The following is a 21,474-nucleotide window of genomic DNA, read 5'->3' on the forward strand; positions in this document are numbered from 1 at the left end:
ACAAGACACCATCAATTTCCCTTCAAGTTAAGCAAGGCTGCTGCTTAACTGTCAAAAACTGGTATGAGACAGACACCTTTCTTAAAGGTAGAGTTTTTATGAGATCTTCAATTAAAATTCTTAGTAAATCTGAACCAGAGTGATCTGTATTTTCAGAATTAGACCCAAAGTTGAGTTGTCTAAACACTGCCCATCCATTCTTTGTGCATTACGGCTGAATCTTCACTCTTCTACTTCTTGGTTTAATCACATAAATGAAAAAAAAAATGCCTTCTGGCCGAAACCGGTTTGGCTCAGTGGATAGAGCATCGGCCTGCAGACTGAAAGGTCCCAGGTTTGATTCCAGTCAAGGGCATGTACTTTGGTTGCGGGCACATCCCCAGTAGGAGGTGTGCAAGAGGCAGCTGATCGATGTCTCTCTCTCATTGATGTTTCTAATTCTCTATCCCTCTACCTTCCTCTCTGTAAAAAAAATCAATTATATATATATATATATATATATATATATATATATATATATATATTTTTTTTTTTTTTTTTAAATCAATAAAATATATTTTTTTAAAAAAGAAAAAAAAAAGGCTTCTGATTATTGGGGGAACTTCCAAATCCAGAAACAAGAGGATCAGAGCATCTCATTTTCCCAAGCTCCGAGGGCTCACTGACCTGTGCTGCTGTGAGATCAAAGCCAAGAGTCAGGTGAACAGAGAATGTTACCACGCTGGCGATCACCATCACGATGGGAGCCACACCGACGGTGATGCTCTGAAAGTACCCGGCCTTTTCCAATATCCGCCGCTCCTCCTCTCGGATTTCTAAGAACAGAAAGGAAGCCAATCTCTAAAAGGCAAGCTAAAAAAAAACAAAAAAACCTCCCTGCAATATTGCTCCTCTGCCACCAAAAAAGACATGGGAGGTCTTTAGCCACACACAAGATTTAAAACAAAGACTAGGTCACCAGGACTATCAATTCCTATCATTAACGCTGGCACACAAGCCTGAGGAGGTTTGAAATGGATCGAATCACAGGAATGAATCTGACAGCAGCAGTACTAGATATCATCACAATGATCATCTTCTGCCTAAGTCTGATTCTCCTTGCAAATTCCTTCTGTTATAAAGATAAACACATTACTTATATCCGCAATGAGCAGTTCTGCATGCTGATCTAGTTGTTGTTTATTTCCTGTCTAGGTGCTTACAGAAAAGCCAGTAAGTACCACAGCAATGGAGAATGAAAAGGAAGTAAGACCGGCCAGAGTGCCCACTGTAAGCTGACACTGGGATGGAGACTTCCACACAAAAAGCAGAAGGGTGAGTGGAATACAACCTTTTTAGGCAGAATGGTTTTCTTAAATATTTGCAAAACCGACACCCTTATTCACAGAGCAACCCCAGAGTACTGTGACCGTGGCACAGGAAGTATGATGAAAAAGTGGCGAGGTATTTTTAAACTTAAATAAATTTTTTTAGATGCTGTGCACTGACCTGAAAGGTATGACCACTGCTCAAGACATTGGAAACTAAGTACCTTCAGATAGCAAATTAGCCATATTAAAAAAAGAAATCCAACTCATTGCTTTCACCTTGTCCAAATCTATCCTGAGCAAGAATGCTCTTTTCAAGCCAATACACACAGATGAAGATACCAAAGGCAGGGGCTGAAGGGTGAGTGGAATATCAGAAAGATTATAAAACGATAGACCTGAGAGTCAGAGGGCCCATCAGCGGTCACCCTGCTAACAGCATGCTTGGCAGATGTCCACTTAGCATCCATCTGTTCCATTTTAAGGGCAACAAACTCACTACTTAATGAAGCAGCTTATAATCCAATGCTGCACACTTCCAAGTGATGCTGCTCTGGGTGGCTGTTCACATAAAAAGCTTAGGAACTGGACATAAGGTTCCTGAAAGTTTTTTGTTTGTTTTTAAAAATATATATTTTAGCCGGGACCTGTTTGGCTCAATGGATAGAGCGTCGGCTTGGGGACTGAAAGGTCCCGGGTTCGATTCCAGTCAAGGGCATGTACCTTGGTTGCGGGCACATCACCAGTAGGGGGTGTGCAAGAGGCAGCTGATCGATGACTCTCTCTCATCGATGTTTCTGACCCTCTATCTCTCTCCCTTCTTCTCTGTACAAAATCAATAAAATATATTTTAAAAAAATAAAATAAAATTAAAAAATAAAAATATATATTTTATTGACTTTTTCACAGAGAGGAAAGGAGAGGGGTAGAGAGTTAGAAACATCGATGAGAGAGAAAAATCAATCAGCTACCTCCTGCACACCCCCTAACTGGGTATGTGCCCACAACCAAGATACATACATGCCCTTGACCGGAACTGAACCCGGGACCCTTGAGTCCACAGTTCGACGCTCTATCCACTGAGTCAAACCGGTCAGGGCAGGTTCCTGAAGGTTTAATCAACAAGCCACGCAGTGAAAATTAAACAGCTTTCTTGATCTGAACACTGTACTTCTATCCAACTTAAAAATTGCACTGTATTCAGGTTAGCTCACTCTGAGGTTATGGTCAATTAACAGAGCTTTTATACTTTAAATAAAGTTTATGTGTAACTATATCTTTTTTTTTTAAAAAATTCTAAAATGTCTTTAAATATATCCCACTTAAATTTTACCTTTTTTAAAGGCCCACCATTCAACTTTTGTTGAGATCTCTTTGAATGCCCAGTCTATGCTAATTATTCTTCCAAGCTTTGTGGCTTAACAGATAACACATTTATGTCTGTAGTGAATTTATGGATCATGATAGGGCGAGGCACTGAGAATCTCGTGACTCAACATAAATTAATTGCTTGAAAATATAAAAATAAACCCCATGAGTGAGTAACAGAGCTAGGTCCAGCCATCTGGACATCTCGCCCAGTGCTTCTCCCAGCAACCCTTTCCCCGGGATCTCGTCTCCCTACCTCTGGGGCTCATGCACCCACAGAGCACAGAGAGCAGAAGCAGAGCTCTCAGCAGCCACTGGATACTGTCTTCTGTGATGTCCCCATGACCAGACCCAAAAATTATGGGCAGGATGAGATTATAGACATGGATCTTTGAAACTGAATAAAATGCATATAGCTAGCTGAATTTTTTCGTAGGTGGGGGAAATCAGTTTTCTCAGGTCTCAATTTCCTCATCGGTGAGATGGAGTCATGGGTACAAGTCGCTAAGATCCCTATCAATATAAAGTTCATCCTATATAATAAAAGGCTAATATGCGCCGAAACTGGTTTGGATCAATGGATAGAGCGTCGGCTTGGGGACTGAAAGGTCCCGGGTTCGATTCCGGTCAAGGGCATATACCGTGGTTGCGGGCATATCCCCAGTAGGGGTGTGCAAGAGGCAACTGATCGATGACTCTCTCTCATCGATGTTTCTAACTCTCTATCTCTCTCCCTTCCTCTCTGTATAAAATCAATAAAATATATTTTTTTTAAAAAGGCTAATATGCAAATCGACCCAACAGCAGAACAACTGGTCGCTATGATGCACACTGTCCTCTAGGGGGCAGACATTCAATGCAGGAGCTGCCCCTTGGTGGTCAATGCACTCCCACAGGGGAGTGCTGCTCAGCCAGAAACCAGCCTCGAGACTGGCCAGCGCCGCGGCGGGAGCCTCTCCCGCCTCCATGCAGCAATGCTAAGGATGTCCAACTGGCAGCTTAGGCCCACTTCCCCAAGGGCTCCCGGATTGCAAGAGGGCACAGGCTGGGCTGAGGGACCCCCCCTTCTAGAGTGTACGAATTTCGTGCACCGGGCCTCTAGTAAGGTATTATAAGAACTTAAGTTATGGAGATCCTATGACTTTAAGGTTCCTAGTAGCTAAGGTGATCTGGAAGCAGAGAAACCTCAGTCTTTCTACCATATGCACACACAAAGTCTGTCAACTCACTTTGAACATTTTGAGAAAATGCCTTGACCCACGCATACATTTTAATAAATTTAATGTAGGTGAGAACTTCATTCATTTTCTGAACACGGTCATCTGTAATAGTTACACATTTTCTCCTGAAATATGCAGTGATCCGTGACGCAAACATCTGAAAGAAAAAAAGAGATGTTATGCCAAAATCAGAGTTTATCAAATCTGTTTAAGATTATTATAAATAAAATGAGTGTCATGTAGTTGTAATATCTTTAATAAAACTGGTCCTTTAAGTTAGAATCAAATATTTAATTCTTATCCCTTGGTAAGGAAGCTAAGACAAACATTTGTTCTCATAGTAATCACAGATATTGGGTGCTGTCAAACGGAAGAAGGAGGACCCTATCAGTACCAACGTGAGACCGAGTGACGCAAACACTCTTGTGTCTCCTGGGGGCAGGGTGCACTTGCTGGCTTTCTCCTTCACTCAGATCCTCTCTGTTTTAAAATCTCCCTGGGAGCCACCGCTAATGAGGCTCCTATTCAAGCGATACCTTACTTCCTCTCAAGTCCAGATTCTGCCTGCGTGGACTGAGCAATGTCTAGCTCCTTCTAAAATTTTCCAACGTAGGGCCAGCTTTGAGGAAATTTCCAATGAGATAATGTGAAACTTCAGTGGTACCTACTAGACATAACCCAGTGGAAGTAACTTATCTAACAAGATGCTGCCAAAATACAGCAAGGAGGCTTACTCACCATTGCTGGATAAAAGAGGATAAAAACGGCTGATCCCAGGAAGCCTGTCGGTCCCAGAATATTTACACTATAAATCATGCCCAAGATGGCAACAACGGGTCCTCCGGCCAGCAGGGTGCCCATGGCGGCGGCCTCAAACATCCTCTGCCCGTCGTTAGAGCACAGGTTGATGAGCTAGGAGACACGGAGAGCAGTGAGCGGCCGGCCTTCTTGTCTCGGGAGGAGGATACAGGACAAAGTAGGGGACCTAAAGGAACAGAACAGCTCAAGCAGGGAGCTTTCTCTCTGCCCCGAAGCCAAGAACCCTCACTCACCTCGCCCACGGACTTCTCTTTAATGCTCTTTAACTTGAGGATCTTCTTAAAGGCCATGGTGAGGATGGCCCCCCGCAAGCGGGCGGCGGTTCGGTAATTCAGTGCCCAACACATTGCAAGTGACCAGGAGCGCACGATCTCTATCAGGAGGAAGCTCAGGACTAAGAGCAAGCTGTATGTGAGGTTAGAATCTGTGCCCTGGGAGTACTCCAAGAGTTGTTTCACTATGAAGGCCTACAGGGAGAAACACACACCGCTGTCAGCATGGGCGCGGCACCCTCACACAGCGCCACAGCTTTATGTTAAGTTAGAAAGAGGAGGCAGTCCGTTGTTCAGTGGCCAGCGCCTAAGCAGGGAAACGCCTCCTGCGAGGACCGAACATCGCTGGCGCCCTGCCTGCAGTCAGTTCCTCAGGGCGCCTGGCAGGAGGGAGTTCTAACTCGAAAAGTTCTTCCACCACCACAACTGTTACTCTTTCTAATGTAACATAAACCTGTCCATGAGCTGAAATTAATTCTAAACACACAGTCAGTAAAAAAGTAGATATTTGACCTTATTCCAGCAGCTCCACACATTGATACATTTCTTAAAATGAAATTAAGACCTTTGTTGGGAGGGGTCGGGGGGAGAAATCGTTCCAAACGTGCTTATTTGATAAAAAGGAACAGTGTACCTACAGTTGGACTGGGGAGGAGTGAGAAGTGCATTTGCAAAACATTCCTGAAAATAAACATCCGCAGTTTAATGGCACAGAAGGGAGCAAACAGAGCAGACTTTCACAAATCCAGAGACCCTCCCGCGGGCCCGCCCCGCTCCCCGCTCCCTCCCGAAAACAAAAACATGTTACCTCAGGTAGCACATGTCTAACACCACCTGCAGGGAGGAAGGCAGCCAGCCCCCAAGGACCACCGAGCGCCACCTCCAGCTCTGAGGTCCTGCAACGCCGGAGCACACACTCACACAAGGCACATTCGGCAACAGGATTAAATACCAGGAAGTGGGAGGTAATGTACTTTTATTGAAAAAGGAAAAAAAAAAAAAAAAAAAAAAGTACCATCTTCAAAGAGCATCTCACAGACACTGTACAACAGGAGGAGCATTGCGGTAACATACATGAGAACATACAGAGTCGAGGTATACAAGGCTAGCCATCTAACAGGTCATCTGGCCACTGGCCGCTGTTTCAGCCGCACGCAGTGGAAACACAGAATAGAGCCATCATCTGTTTCCAGAGTCCGGAGCAGTACGTCAAGCTGGCAGCACTTAATCGGTCAGTGCTCCTGACGCTGTGGGGAGTCTGCAGTGGAGTAGATTCTCCAGGAATAAAGACCTTGCTGCTAAGGAAAGAGAATTAAAACAAAACAAAGCCCCAACCTCCCCAAAGACGTAACACTGCGTAAAACCACTGACACTGCTGGTTCGCTAGGCTATGAGGAATGAGTTCTGCTCAGGACAGAATACAAAAATCTAGGCCTGGAGGAAAAACGGGTAGCATCCTTCAGTCTTTTCAAATCCTTGCAGCTAAAAACTGATCTTGCCCAAAATGAAACGAAACAAGGCCACAACAAAAGAAAGCCAAACCAATCCCCCACCCAGAAGGACGGGGGGGGGGGAAATGAACAAGAAACCCAGCCACCCGCCTACCCAGATCCTCCCAGCAAAGGGGGCTCACGCTGGAAACCAGCTCTGAACGACAGACAAAAACGGAGGCCAGGCACAGCTGTCCTGAGAAGCTAACGCTGACCCCAGAACCCAGGCTCTCTCTGGGTTAATTGGCATTTCTCGTTTTTCCTGAGAGGAAACTAATACCAGATGTCCGCTAGATCCTAAGAGATCCCCACCAACCAGATTTACGTCAAGTCTCAGTAAATAACCTGATTTAATAAGTAGGAGATTTCAGATTGTAAGAACTATCGTATTCCACCTTCCCCCTCCCTCATTTTTAGGTTTATATCCATGGTGTGGGTCACCACTGCATACAGCTGGTCTTTTGGTTTACTAGCAAGAAGATTGGCTTCTTTTCCAGTTATGCAATCCAAAATGTGGAACTGAGTCGCTGAGTGGCTCGGTCAGAACCCCATTTTCCTCATGTGAAGCAACTCAGCAAGATGGCGATGCAGTAAAGCATTTTCTCACACACCTCGGCACCCGAAGGAACAGTCTCCAAAGGAAGGCGTGAAAAGACAGCAGGTTGTAGTTTGGGGTTCTTTCTTTCCCATACCTTTTGGGTGCCATTTTTCAGCACCGGTAATAGCGTAACTACCTCCCACGGGGGAGGAGCCAGGGAAGGTAAAAGACATAATGAGTGCTTACACTATGCCACGCTTTCAAAGGGGGAGGGGAGGAGAGGAAACAGCAGAGCAGGTTAAAGCATTTCCAACAATAAGGTTTTTTAAAAACAGTTACATTCCAAACCATTTTGTATGGAATAAAGGAAGAAAAAAAAAAGTTTTTCATGGCAAATCCAAAATTATGTTTAAAAAAGTTACAGATTTATCATGTAAATTAAACAAACTGGGAGAAAATGTGAGACTGTCAGCAGAGCTGTCTGGCTGTGGAAAACATTCCCAGTGAATAAACATTACCTTACCTGAACTCTTGGCGAGAGATTCTGCCCAGCTTGACTCTCTCATTCTGACCGCAGAATACAGCCAATCCTGAAAATTCTAAAGAACAGCTTCTATCACTGGTTCCACTACAGAGATACTCCCCCAAATCCAGATTCTGACAGCACCAAGCAAGCTGCAGCTGGAGAGAGGTCGGAAGGGTGGAAAACTTACCTCTCTAGAGGCTTTTCACCGTCCTTTCCCCAAAGGGCCCTTGAGCTGAGTTAGCATTCACCAAGAGATAGCTCTGCAGGAGGTGGCCTTCTCTTGCAGATCTACAGGGAGGGTGCTAATTCTCTGCATACACGTCATAGGTCAGGCCTGGTCTTTTAAGCTCTTAATCCAAGAAGGCCACACAAATCAGCTCTGTAAATTCAGCCATTTGGCCCCTCATCTTAGGTGGGGGCCATGTCCTTATAGATTCATTAACGTTATGGCAACCCTTTGACACACCCTGCACAGAGTGCTGCTCCATGGGCATCACTGAATCCTTGGATCACCTTGATCACAGATGGGCGGCCCTGGCTGGCCAGCAGTTTAAAAACAAAATGCAATAACTTGATTGTGTTTCACCTGCTTTGCATAAGCCAGCAAGGGGCAGTGAGGCCCCCGAGGGGAGATGAGAAATATGCCATATTTGGGGAGAGAGTTCTTATGCAGATTTCTGTAAGAACAGACTAAGCCAGTTGGAAAGTTGTGCCATATTAGCAAATGTGCAAAAATCTAAAACAGATGTTCCTCAAAAGGATTTAAGCGTGGTTGGTACTAATCTCAAAGCCAGCCTGTTTCTTCAATTTCCAATTGAAAAAGTTATTAGAATTGGAGCTAAAAAAAAAAAAAAAAAAAAGTTTGCATTGCTTACAATTTTAAATCTTTTTGTCAATGAGAGAGGGACCATTGCTTTCTCAACTGTTCTAGGATGAATCCCACGAACTAATACAGGCCTTACGGTGCTCTTCCCTAAGGGTAGAGAGAGAAAAAGCATGCTGCTTTTTTCCTATTTAAGGAAGACTCGCCCAGCTCTCCCTGGCACCCAGGAGAATTTACTAAAGATGAGTGTTTCAGTGAGCTGTGCTTTGAAAGAGATGAAGGAATGCTCAGATGCTCAAGGGAATGACGGTAGGCCCCCAAAGTGAACATGCATAGGTAATTTTTTTTCCCCAAGTAAAAAGTGGAAATTCCAACCATCCAAGGAATAATAGTTTTTTTTGGTGAGAGGAACCAAAGAAGTTCTTGCATTGGCCAAATGGAATCGATAAAGCCTGCGGAGCGTGCTACCCAGTGGAAAGAATTCTATGAAGGATCAGAGCAGCCACCAGCCCTGTAGTGAAACAATGACAGAAGCTCTTCTTGGGGGAAGATGGCCCTACGAAAACGTTTGCCATTCTGGTCGATAACGTAGTATTCAGTTACACAGTCCCTCTTACTTAAAACTTACACAAAAAATGTGTTAGTTGGTCAATAAACGGAGAAACCAAATACCAGAAAAGGAGTGTGTTTTTTGCTTCAGAAAAGAGGTCAAAACTTTTTTTTTTTAAAGGCATCAAACATTTTTTTTTTTTTTTTTTTTTTTTAAAGCAGGAAAACTGTAAATTAGCTTTACCTAATCACAATGCATCTTAGGCACGTACTTACCCAACCCATGACCTCCAGCTTACCCACACATGGGAAATGCACAGTATAGTAGCACTACTGCTCCGATGCCTCAAGGCAAATATGTAGAGAATAGATTTAATCAAAGGCTCAAGTGTAAGGCAGCACAGCAGGTGTAAGAAACAGGTGTCCAGAAGACGGGTGACCGTCACTCTTACCTACTCTGCTTCGGTACACACTAGGAAAAAACCACGGTTGCCACCCCAACATTTGCCGCACAGTGTACAATACAGACCAGACTGAGCATGGACTCCAGGTTACACTCTAGAAACCTCAACAGCCCTTTCGTTTCTTCAGGACTCATGTGCTACAGAACCATTAAACATGTGACAACCCTGCCTCCAGGTGTTCGGTGTGTCACCGGCACTAGCTCAACAGCCTACGCCACACAGGCTGCTCTCGCCCACACACAGCACTGAGAGACACACCTTCCCAAACCGAGACTGTCATTTCATGTCCACACACAGCAGAGGAGCACAGTCCTGTGCGGAGCCAGACTCATTCGGTTTCCCCTCCGCCCCAGGACAGCAAGCCAGTTCCGTTTCTCATCTGGCCACGCGGCCCTCATGTCCTTCCAGCTGCTGACAAGCCACTCACTCCAAAGTCAATGTGTTCCCTTTCCTTAAACCTGGAGGCATCTCTAAGGCTGCTAACTAGCCTGAAGGTGAGCACAACCCCTGCAACGGAACAAGGGTGTTAGAGCTGGCCGCGGCCGGGCCCCTGGACGCTGTCGGAAAGGATGGTCAGAACTTACTGGTCCACTGAAGGCAGCCAGCTGCGTGATCATCAGGCACACGATGGAGATGATGAGCCTGGTGCGGCAGAAGGTCCACACAACCCTTCGGAGGGAGGCAGCTTCTGGCCCAACTTCATTCAGCTCTTCTTGCCACAGTCTCTCTAGTCTTAACAAGGGCACATGTCCTCTGTTACACATCTCCCCAGGGAACGTACACGCCCTAGCTTCCCTCCTGCCATCGCTTTCTGTCTCCGGGCTTTGACACCACTCACAAGAGTCTTTCCTTTCCAAATTATGCACTTAGCCTTCACCTTCTGGGGGGGAAAATGCCCTTCCTGGGTGCCTACATATCTACCCTGCACAGGGAGCCTCTCAGGACACAGAAAATACAGATGAGAACAAAAGTCGTTCCTTCCACCCAGAAAGATTATCCCTGCATAGCCTCTGTTGGTGGGTAAGAACTTCCTTTCTCAAGGATCCCCTAACCCTTCCTGAAGGACCCTGTGGTAAGATGGAGAGTTGTAAACTAGATTTTAATCATGACAATCAGCTACCATAAAAATGTACTCTGTCACAAGGCAGCAACATAATCTCCCTGTAGACTCAGGAAGAGAAGCAGGGCTGAGAGAGAGAGAGAAAGCCTGTGGTTAAAACAGGATTAAAGGTCAAATAGGAGATAAAGCAGAAGAGCAAAGAGGAAGTCATCCCAGCTGCCCTCCCTCCACCCCCTAGCCCCGATCTTAAAAGGACAGAGCTGCGGACTTCGCACTGCTGGACCCGCACCCCTAGCTCAGGCCCTACGCATCCAGTATGTGGGTCACCGGGCTGGACCAGAGACGCCTACCTTCTGGTGTTCACCTCAGAAGACTCGTACTTGGACAAAGGCCACACGTTCTCCATGGAGAGCTCTCCCTTCTTGTGGGCCAGGCGGGCCAGAGGAGTAAGCCAGTTAAAAGTCATGTAGGAGAAGAACCCAGCATTGTCCACTGGGTGCTGGTATCTACGGAGAGAAAACCCAAAGCACAAAACCGTTAACACACACCGCGAGGCCAGCCGGCACTTACAATACGCTGTTTGGTAAAACAGAGCTCCGGGCTGAAAGAGGGGCTCCCCGGGTGGTCTCCTCTCCGCCCACTGCTTTTGGGGCTTCACGGAGACGTCACCGGGAGAACCTCTTACTTGGAAGTGGTCCGAATGGGCTTCAGAGCACTTAAGCTGTGATGGTACTTCCCCTTGGGATGCTCCTCATCCAGGAATCTGAACTGAGAACGCGTGCAGGCATCCAGGGAAAGGCCCTCAGCTCGGGCTGCAGCCTCAAAGGCATCTTGGCATTCCAACTGTTTGAGCAGACAGGGAGAGAAGACATCAGACAGAGCATGGAAACATAACAGATCAAACTGCAAGCCAGGTTCATCTCGACTGGGACATTCCAAAGGTCAGTGGGTTAAACATCTTGTATGGTATGTACGTACCTGTTCAGGAGCATTAAAAACCAGATACCTAAAGCTTCTAAACGAATAGACTTCATTTTATTTTTCTGAGCACTCTTAGGTTCGGAAACATTGAGCAGAAAGTACAGAGTTTTCCCATGTACCGTGTCATCTGCCCTCTCTCCTTCCCATCCATTTCCCGTCAGAAATACCTTACATTAGCGTGGCTCATGTACTACTGACACAATTACTCTGAACGGAAGCCCAGAGTTTACATTAGAATTCACTCTTTGTGTTGTACGTTCTAAAATTTATATGTTTGCCACCAGAATGCTTTATCTTTCATTTCCCAGTATGGGATGAGAGACAATCACTTCACTAATAACAGCAAATTCTTTTGCCCATTTTCTATGACAAAAAAATTAAAGATCACCCCCAATGAGGCATTCCCATCATGCAGGAAGAAAACATAGACGTGCCACCTGTCCTCCCCTCTTATCAGCAACAGGGAGAGCAGGACAGGGTTTCCGCCCTGGCTGCACAGCTGATGATCGAGCTCCGTCCCCAAATTCCTGCAGCGTGAAGCCGAGGGTCCCAGGAGGTGAAATACAAAGTTACACATATTTGCTATAAAACTTATAAATATCCATTAATCAGGTGAACAGAAATGCATGAAATTCAATGTCTGACTGCGGCAGAAGAGGGTGGGCCAAGAATCTAGCCCCATTTTCTCTAAAAGGAACAAAAAAACACATGCCTTCCTGTTCCGGAAACGGAGCATTTTTCCCCTCAAGAGAGGATTCTAAGTACATCATCCTTTTCTCACATCGCCACAAATATCTCCCCAGATCGAGGGCTAAGGGCTGCAGCACCTAACACACTGCGCTTTACATGAAGTGTTGTTACACTCCCACCTCCTTTCCACACAGAACAGAGGCCAAATATTAGCTGAACTGGAAGAGCCAGGGATCACAGGCGTGGGCGCCTCAGTGGATTGTTCCTCAGGTACAATAGCTCTGATTGACAGGCGAGGTGCTGCTGCTTAGGATCAGGAAACTGCACAGCCCAGGCAAAGGGAAAGCACATTTTTTCCTTTGTCAAAGGCAAGGCAGATCAATCTCAAGAAAGTAACAACACAATGACAAATGAGTCAACACCAAGATAAGAATTAATTGCTCTACCAAGTCCTTAGGCATAAGGCGAACACTTATTTAGTGGGTAGGGACTATGGTACCTAATTATGAACTAATAAAGGCTGATGAGATTCAAGTATCACAAAGGTGTGTTTTTTGGCTGCCCATAACCACAAGGTGAAGAAAAGAAAACACTGGATTGATAAAAAAGAAGGTTACACTAAAAATGCAAACATACCACCCACGGTGTGACTCAGTGGTTGAGTGGCGACCTATGAACCAGGAGGTCATGGTTTGATTCCCAGTCAGGGCACATGCCTGGGTTGTGGGCTCAATCCCCAGAGTGGGGCATGCAGGAGGCAGCCAATCAATGATTCTCTATCATCACTGATGTTTCTATCTCTCCCTCTTCCTTCCTCTCTGAAATCGATTTTAAAAATATATTTTACTGAAAGATCAGTCGGGAGCCGAAAACCAGGTGACACAGGCTTTATTAGAGGAAAGACCTGCAGGGCTGTCTCACAAAGGGAGAGCAGCAACCAGTGCAGAGGTGCGCACTCCTTCTGAGGGGAGGAATGGGAAGGAATGGGCTTAGGGTACTCGGTGGGTGCTGACTGGTGGCTTAATGTATGGTCTATATAAGGTATATAGTTAGGCACTGAGGTACTTAGGAACAAGGGCTTAGGCCAGTGGTCGGCAAACTCATTAGTCAACAGAGCCAAATATCAACAGGACAATGATTGGAATTTCTATTGAGAGTCAACTTTTTTTTAACTTAAACTTCTTCTAACGCCACTTCTTCAAAATAGACTCGCCCAGGCCGTGGTATTTTTGTGGAAGAGCCACACTCAAGGGGCCAAAGAGCATGTGGCTCTCGAGCCGCAGTTTGCCAACCACGGGCTTAGGGCATTTGGCAGGTGCTGATTGGTGGTTTAATGTATAGTCCATATAAGGTACATGGTTAGGCACTCAGGTATTTCCGGGCTGCAGGTTATGTCATATTTTCTGTTATTCCGCCCACCAGTTGGGGGAAGGGAGGATCCATCATTTACCAAAAAACAGACAAAAAAAAACACCTCCTAATATATGAAAGTGGAAACTAGAAATATGTAGAGTAGGCACAAGTTTTAGTAACTATTCACTATAAGCAGAATCCTCTGATCTCATATTTGTTTTAAGAGACAACTTTCTGCCGAAACCAGTTTGGCTCAGCGATAGAGCGTCGGTCTGCGGACTGAAGGGTCCTGGGTTCGATTCCGGTCAAGGGCATGTACATTGGTTGCGGGCACATCCCCGGTGGGAGGTGTGCAAGAGGCAGCTGGTCGATATTTCTCTCTCATCGACGTTTCTAGCTCTCTATCTCTCCCCCTTCCTCTCTGTAAAAAATCAATAAAATATATATATATATTTTAAAAAGAGACAACTTTCTGAAACATCCCTAAACATGACAGTATTTTATACTTGTTTGTACTACATAACAAGTACAACACTGAGACGCTGTCGAAAATCTCCTCCGAGAAGAACTTTCCAACCAAATGTAACATTCAAATTCATAATTGTTCTTAATAATCTAGCAATGGTGTTTATAGCATGACTGGATGCCATATAGTGCATTCATCAATAATGAGAAGTTGGGCCTTTTTAATGGTTTTAGCAACTTTACTCGCTATATTGAGTCTAGAAATTGAAGTTTCATTTAATGGAATTGGTAATTTATATTGAGAATGAAAGGTTCTTCCACCAAGAAGTAAATTAGCAGCAATTCCTATAGGCACTATGGGTAAAAAAGTACCACCACGACCTAAAATAATGCTTTAAAACTTTATAAAGGTATGTTTTTCTACTACCACCTGGACCATCCAAGAAAAAGCATTAGGGGTGTACAGTTTGATCTTCGATGGCTGAAGTTATAGTCTGAAAGGCTGCCAACTGTTCATCATTCAGAGAATTTATCAAAACCTTTGCCTGTTGTCGTTTGTACGATTCATCACATGTATCTGTACTCATTAATAAAGGATAGTCCGAACGTTTGAAATGTGAACATTTCATTCCATGCAATGTGAATACCTCTTGAATTTCATCAAGGGCATGCATTTCATAGTTCATACAGACACCTTCTCTTCGGTGTAATTTCCAACAAAAATCTTCAATAAAATGAAATTTATTCTGATCCCATAATTTGTCTGCATCAGAAAGACATTCAAACACAATATATATGCAAAAAAAAAAAAGTTATTGTAGTTGTTTGGGCATATTAAGGATGATCGCATCATCAATTGTATTGTATCTTTCCAGACAGTGTCGTCGATTAATAATCCTCGATGTCTAGCAGCTTCACGAAATGTATAAGTTACACCTCCTACAGTTCGCAGGTCAGCAAAACTTACCACACCTTTTACATGCAGAAGCAAAAGTCTAAGGTAATATTGTCCTGGTTCTTTAAAGCTCACAGTCTACCTAATCTTTTATTCTCACCCTTTTGGCATTTTTCTCCATGGGAATTATTAAACACATAATGTTGTGGAATCTCCCAATAATAATAATCACGCACGTCGGAATCTTCTCTATTCAATATGAACCAAGCCATCAAAGTTGAGTTATGCCTTTTAGCCCAACCTATACTTTGGCAAAATCATCGGTATGAAAATACAAATTCTGATCGTTTGGCAAATGAACAGCTAATCTTGTGATTGCATGAGATTGGTCATGCATTCGCATTGCAAAAAGTCTCCTAACAGCCTCAGGAGCGCTCCCATACCTGGAGTCAATGAAGTCCTGTACTTCGTCATGATTGATATTTTTTTCAGAAATTTGAATATCTGCACAATCGTGCCCTTTATAGAAGTATTTAAATAAATATTTGACACTTTTAATTGATGCACAGATTTCAACCCTCATATGACAGTTACATTTAAGGCACAAATATGGGTTATAAGGGACAATCCAAGTGTTATTGACAACTTTATTTCTTTTTTTAATATATTTTTATTGAATTTTTACAGAGAGGAAGAGAGAGGGATAGTTAGAAACATCAATGAGAGAGAATCATCGGTCAGCTGCCTCTTGCACGCCCCCTCCTGGGGATGTGCCCGCAACCAAGGTACATGCCCTTGACCGGAACCGAACCTGGAACCCTTCAGTCCACAGACCGACGCTCTACCACTGAGCCAAACTGGTTTCGGCGACAACTTTATTTCTAATAGACATGGTGCTACCAGATCTTCGTTTGTATTTGGGATATCGACCAATATTTCCAATGGTCGCATTTTGAAATTCTTTCGGATATCCCTTTGAACATTTTCCATTTTCCATACATGAACTATGTGGATTTTGTATTCAACATAGCCCATGTACCATAAAGTCAAGGACACTGTTCTACACCCGGAATTTCTGCCTTAACTATACAGTCAATGTCATCTTCCGTTTGTAATTTGGACTCACTATTTAGTATCAATAATATATGAGCATGAGGCAGTCCGTGTTTCTGAAATTCAATGACATGAATTTTAGCTATTATTTTGCCAAATAAATCGAATTTACATATATCATTTGGGCTTCAGACATATTCTGGCCAGGAGGAATTGGGCTCCCTCCTCCCTCCTGTCAGGGTCCCTGACAGGCCGATGGGAGGTGTGTGTGTGTGTGTGGGGGGGGGGGGGGGCGGGGCTGGCCAGGGAGAGGGACCTTAGAGAGCTGCTTTGCGGTCAGGGTCTCGGGCCCCCGAGGAGGAAGGGGGTGGGGAGGGCACAGGGCACCGGGAGGAAGAGCCAGTTCCTGGGCCAGCCCATCATCTGCTGGCGACTCTGCTGGTGACCTGGGGACATACATGCGACCCGCATTCAAGTCCGTGTCCAGCAGAAAGGGCACTTGCTCCCCACGCCCCATCTCATAAATGCTGTGGTTGAACCGGAATATAAAAGTAGAAAGGCCAGTGCGGCAGAGCTGAGTAAACCTCTGTGGGAGGCCGCCCGTGGGTGATGGGGGGGAGGGGGAGGGAGGGCAAGGTAGCGCCTGGTCGCCTCTCTCTGCCCACTGGCACCTGCCTTGGCTGGCTTGGTGCCGCCTGCTCGCAGGCCCCGCCCCCCGCCAACTGGCTTTTATATATAGGATTACACTGCAAATTAATCGTTTCTAATTGGAAGTTGGGTGGAAGCTACCGAATGGCTGAATTAAATGGCTTTTTTTTTATTGGGGCAAAATATATATAACATACAATTTGCCATTTTTAAGTGTAAAATTTTGTCACAAGGCAAGGGGACATCTATCTGCCCAGATTTCTTAGGTACTTCCCCCCTAGAGACATCCCAGGCACAGATGCACATAAACCCCCTTCAGATGCCACATTACTTATCTTGCTGGTGAGAGAGTGGGCGTTTAACATAAAACCGCAAGTATTAGAACATCAACTACAGATGGAGGCAGGTGGGAGCCTGGGCACCAATGGGAAGGACTCGGGGTCTCTGGCTACAAACGCCCTGTAGTGGCTCTGCCAGCCTGGGCACTGCAGATGGAAACCCGCCAGGGGATCACACCTGGCCCAGGGCTCCTGTGAAGTACCTGAGCCCTCACCACCAGCTGTCTCCACAGCCTGGCTCCCAGGTGGCCTCTCCTCCCTTCCTGCTCTCGTCCTGCTCTCAGATACAGTGCAGAGTCCACCTTTCCTTCACTCTGGGGCCGAAGGGCAGGCCAATGGGCTCCTCTGCTCCTTCACCCTCTCTTCCCAAGGGCTGCGTCATGCTCAGCCCTGCCCTGCCTGCATCTCCTGTTGTGAAAAACCTAACTCGGCCTATCTACCAGCAATGAGCGGCTGGCCCAGCTCATCCTTCCAGAATCATCCCCACACACCCAAGCCTGACTTGCAAACCAAGCCAAGATCTTGGGAGCCCAACTGCTAAGGAAATCAAACCCACCAGAACACAGTGAAAGAAACTCAGTGGACCCCACTTGGATAACACCTGGATGGCCCGAGCCCATCCCAACACACACAACGATGGCACGTGAACTCTGGAGCAGAGTTCTCCAGGCTCCAAAGCATCCAGTTTCTTTCTTTTTTTTAAAGGCAATCAATCTATCTATCTATTTATCTATCTACTTATCTATCCATCCATCCATCCATCCTCCTCACTTGAGGAAATGCTTTTGTTGATTTTATAGAGGAAGGGAGGAGAGAAACATCAACATGAGTGTGAAACTTCGATTGGCTGCTTCCCACACGCACCCCAACTCCAACCAGGGATCAAATCCATAACCTGAGTATGTGCTCTGACCCAGAATCGAACCTGCTACCTTCTGGTGTACGGAACGACGCTCCAACCGGGCCCCCCGGCCTGTTTCTTGCGAGAAACCTCAGTGGTTATCTAGGAGCTGTGCCCCTACCCCAGGCCAGAGGCTCTAGTGCCTGAAGCAGAAACCCGCTCTCCAGGACCTGTCCGAAGGCAGGCCAGGGGTTCTAGGTGGAGCCTGAAGAGGCAGCTGGGGAAGCAGGGAGACTGAAGGGCCAGCTCCCACATGGGGCTCCCGGCTCTGAGGTTTGTGGTGAGTGAATATATGTAAGAGATAAACAACACAAACACATTATGAGGGGGAGATAAAGCATTTTTGGTACATTCTTCTGAAAAAAACAAATTACAAAAGTAAAATAAAGACTACTAATAGCCATAAAAACAAACAAAAACCTCATGAACAAAAAGTGAACAAACTTAACGATGAAGTCCTCTTATTGCATAAGTTTGTTTCTTTGACTCTATATAACAAGGCCATGTTCTGCCATCTCCTGGGTAGTAAATCACTTCCTGTATTGGAAAATGCCAAATTCAAAAGCTCGGTGGTTGGGTGTCCACCTATAAACGCCTTTGATTCCCAGTCAGGGCACATGCCTGGGTTGTGGGCTTGATCCCCAATGTGGGCCATGCAAGAGGCAGCCAATCAATGATTCTCTCTCATCAGTGATGTTCCTCTCCTTCTCTCTCTCCCTCCTCCCCCTTTCTCTCCCTCTCTCTATAATTCTAAAATTCAATTAAAAAAAAAAATATATATATTTTCTAAAAAGTGCTTAGCTTGGAGATCCAAGATGGCGGCAGAGTAAGGTAGAAGTTACACTGACCTCCGCCCAGGTCCAAACTAGAATCACAGCTAAAATATAGAACTATCAACCTGAATAACCAACTGAAGACTGAACATAAGTCTTATAACCAAGAATTTACAAAAGAGTCCTAACCAGGTTGGCTCAGTGGATAGAGTGTTGCCCTGCGGACTCAAGGGTCCCAGGACATGTACTTTGATTGTGGGCACATCCCCAGTTGGGAGTGTGTGGGAGGCAGCTGATCAATGTTTCTCTCTCATCGATGTTTCTTACTTTCTGTCCCTCTCCCTTCCTCCCTGTAAAAAAATCAATAAAATGTATTAAAAAAAATTTTTTTTAATTTACAAAAGACCACATAGAAATTTATAGGAGGGCAGAGAGATAGAAAGGGCTGGCCCCACCCCCACATGTGGCAGCTAAAAATCCAGAGGGATATCTGAGCTGCAAAGGTCCTTGTGAGGAGCGTGGGATCTCAACTCCATGCCGGGCTCCCAGACTAGAGCACCAGAGCCAGAAAGAAGCCCACAAACATCTGGCTGTGAAAACCAGCAAGGATTCTCGGGAAGAGACGAGTCTGCTTGAAACCCAGGCGCCCTCTTAAAGGGCCAATGCGCAGAATCTCCCTTGTGGCCACTCACCCTGGGCTCCAGCAGAGGGAGGATGGATTGGAGTGGACTGGCATTCTGGAGGACAGACTGGGTTGGGTGGCTCCAGGGAAAGAGCTGAAGGGGCAGCTGCCAGGGTCCCTGTGCTAAGTTTCTCTTCCATACACTCCATCTTACCTGAGTTGAGCACTCCCCTCCATATGGCATTAGCCCATACTCCCAACCACTGTCACCACCCTGCTGAGCTCACACCCTGCGAAGGAATCAGCTTCCGGGGTCCACCGTGTAGATTTTCTTGGAGGGCTTTTTTTTTTTTTTTGTATCTATCTTTTAGCTTCTGCTCAGCTTTGCCTTAAAAACAATCAGAAGTACATTTTTGTATCTATCTTTTAGCTTTTGCTCATCTTTGCCTTAACATGCCCACAACCAAGGTACATGCCCTTGACCGGAATTGAACCCGGGACCTTTCAGTCCGCAGGCCAATGCTCTATCCACCACTGAGCCAAACCGGTTTCGGTTCTTGGAGGGCTCTTGAGGATGAATTCAGAGCCCTCAGAGACTGAGTTGTATACAGGCTCCGGGCAGGGGCCATCCCTCCCTCCGCAAGCACCAAACCAGTGCAGCCCCACAGGGGAGATCTACCAGTCCCACTTTCCCAACTCCTAGTGGCCCCTACAGAGCCGTCAGCTGGCTATGCAGCTTGGGCCCTTGGTACATACTCTCTTGAAGGTCTCTCCAGGAAAGCGAGACTGAGTTGTGTGGCTCTGAGGCGGGGCCATTTCCTCTTGGACACTCGACTGGTGCTACCGTCTCTATGCAGAGCTCTCCCTACACAAGGCCAAATCTTGGGTGGTTTGGGCCTGATGAACTCTGGTGAATACCTGAGACCCCACCACAAGAGCAACTTCATTGTTTATTGCCAGAGCTCATGACTATCATGAATCTGTAAACTGCCTCCTCGAAGATGACAGTTAATTTATAACAAACTAGCACGGCCTTTACTATGTGCCAGGCATTGTTTTTCAATGCTTTACAGATACTAACTCACTTAATCCTCGTAATGACCCTATGAGGCAGGTACTATTATTACCCCCATTGTACAGCGAGGACACTGAGGCACACGTGTTAAATAACAGCAGGGATGTGAACCCAGGCTCCTCAGCTGAGGCTCCTAATCATTACGTTATGTGCCTTTAAAAGAAAAAGATAAGCAAACAAATCATGACTGTACACAATGACCTCACATGCACCCTTTCAGACAGCCCTCCTCTCTTCCCCAGGGTGAGGATCAGATGAAAGTAAACTATGACTCTCTGACTCTCCTAACTAATCTCATTATAAGGAAATGGTAGTTTCCAGAGTCAAAGTCTCAAGTTCATGTTTGGAACACTAGGATGTAAATGAACTATTTTTACTTAGTTACAAAAATGTACTTCTGATTGTTTTTAAGCCAAAGATGAGCAGAAGCTAAAAGATAGATACATTATAGACTGGAATTTAAACATAAAACAGAACCAAGCAAAGCACAAAACATCAGCAACTGTACAGACTTGCTTGTAACTCTTCGGTTAGATGCCTAATTTCTCTTCCTCTCTAGCCTTCCTAAAAAAGCTTACCTGGCCAAGCATGCCAGGAAAAAAAAAGGATGTCTGTGTAAAGGTAAACATAAACTTATTCTACCTCATTAACATTTTGTAAAGTGAGTTATCAAAATTCTAAGGTTGAATGAATTAAAAATAGAAATGAACCAAAAGAAAAGACTTAATTTGTTCAAACTATACTATAGGAAGACACAAATAACGCGACAGGGTAGAGAAACGTGAGTCAGAGACTATTTTGGGGACGAGTAAATAGTGACTGGAGAAGAATTAATTGATATCCAGGTTTCACATGTACATTGATCCATTTGGAATTAACCCCAAAAAGTTATATGAAAATGATAAAATAAATAGGGCAGAGAAAATTAAATGGCATATTTAATCCAGCTATGGAAGGGAGATCGCCTCCATTTCCCCCCAAAGCCAGAAACGATTAAAGGTAAGATGGCAGAGTTTAAATATGAAGAGGAGAACTTTTTGTATAATGAAATTAACATTAAGCGAAAGGAGAATAAAGCTAAAGAAGTGACCAGGTTATATAATATATTTTGAACAGCTAGCTTTTCTGAAAAAGACATGATTTTTATAGTCCATCACTCAATGAGTATTTGTTGAAGGGCTAAGGACCAGGCCCTGTTCTAGGAGCTGGGGATGCAGGAGTAAACAAACAGACCCGCACCTCAA

At 45.1% G+C, this 21,474-nt stretch overlaps 1 protein-coding gene across 3 annotated transcripts in view; it reads right to left on the bottom strand.

Annotated features, from left to right (window-relative positions):
* ABCC5 (ATP binding cassette subfamily C member 5) overlaps positions 1-21,474 on the bottom strand; it is a 92,064-nt gene that overhangs the window by 51,683 nt on the left and 18,907 nt on the right. For 2 of the 3 annotated variants that reach the window (XM_084874179.1, XM_084874181.1), the window contains exons 3-9: positions 11,122-11,279; positions 10,787-10,942; positions 9,961-10,108; positions 4,948-5,181; positions 4,634-4,807; positions 3,905-4,052; positions 667-815 (exon numbers count right to left, since the gene is read on the bottom strand). In XM_084874179.1, the coding sequence (XP_084730305.1) occupies positions 667-815; positions 3,905-4,052; positions 4,634-4,807; positions 4,948-5,181; positions 9,961-10,108; positions 10,787-10,942; positions 11,122-11,279 (1,167 nt within the window). Of the gene's footprint in view, positions 1-666; positions 816-3,904; positions 4,053-4,633; positions 4,808-4,947; positions 5,182-5,945; positions 9,884-9,960; positions 10,109-10,786; positions 10,943-11,121; positions 11,280-21,474 lie in introns of those variants that run through there. The other variant, XM_084874182.1, reaches the window with a different exon arrangement.

The sequence above is a fragment of the Pipistrellus hanaki genome (assembly GCF_964339955.1).
Source record: "Pipistrellus hanaki genome assembly, chromosome: 2".
Taxonomy (NCBI): domain Eukaryota; kingdom Metazoa; phylum Chordata; class Mammalia; order Chiroptera; family Vespertilionidae; genus Pipistrellus; species Pipistrellus hanaki.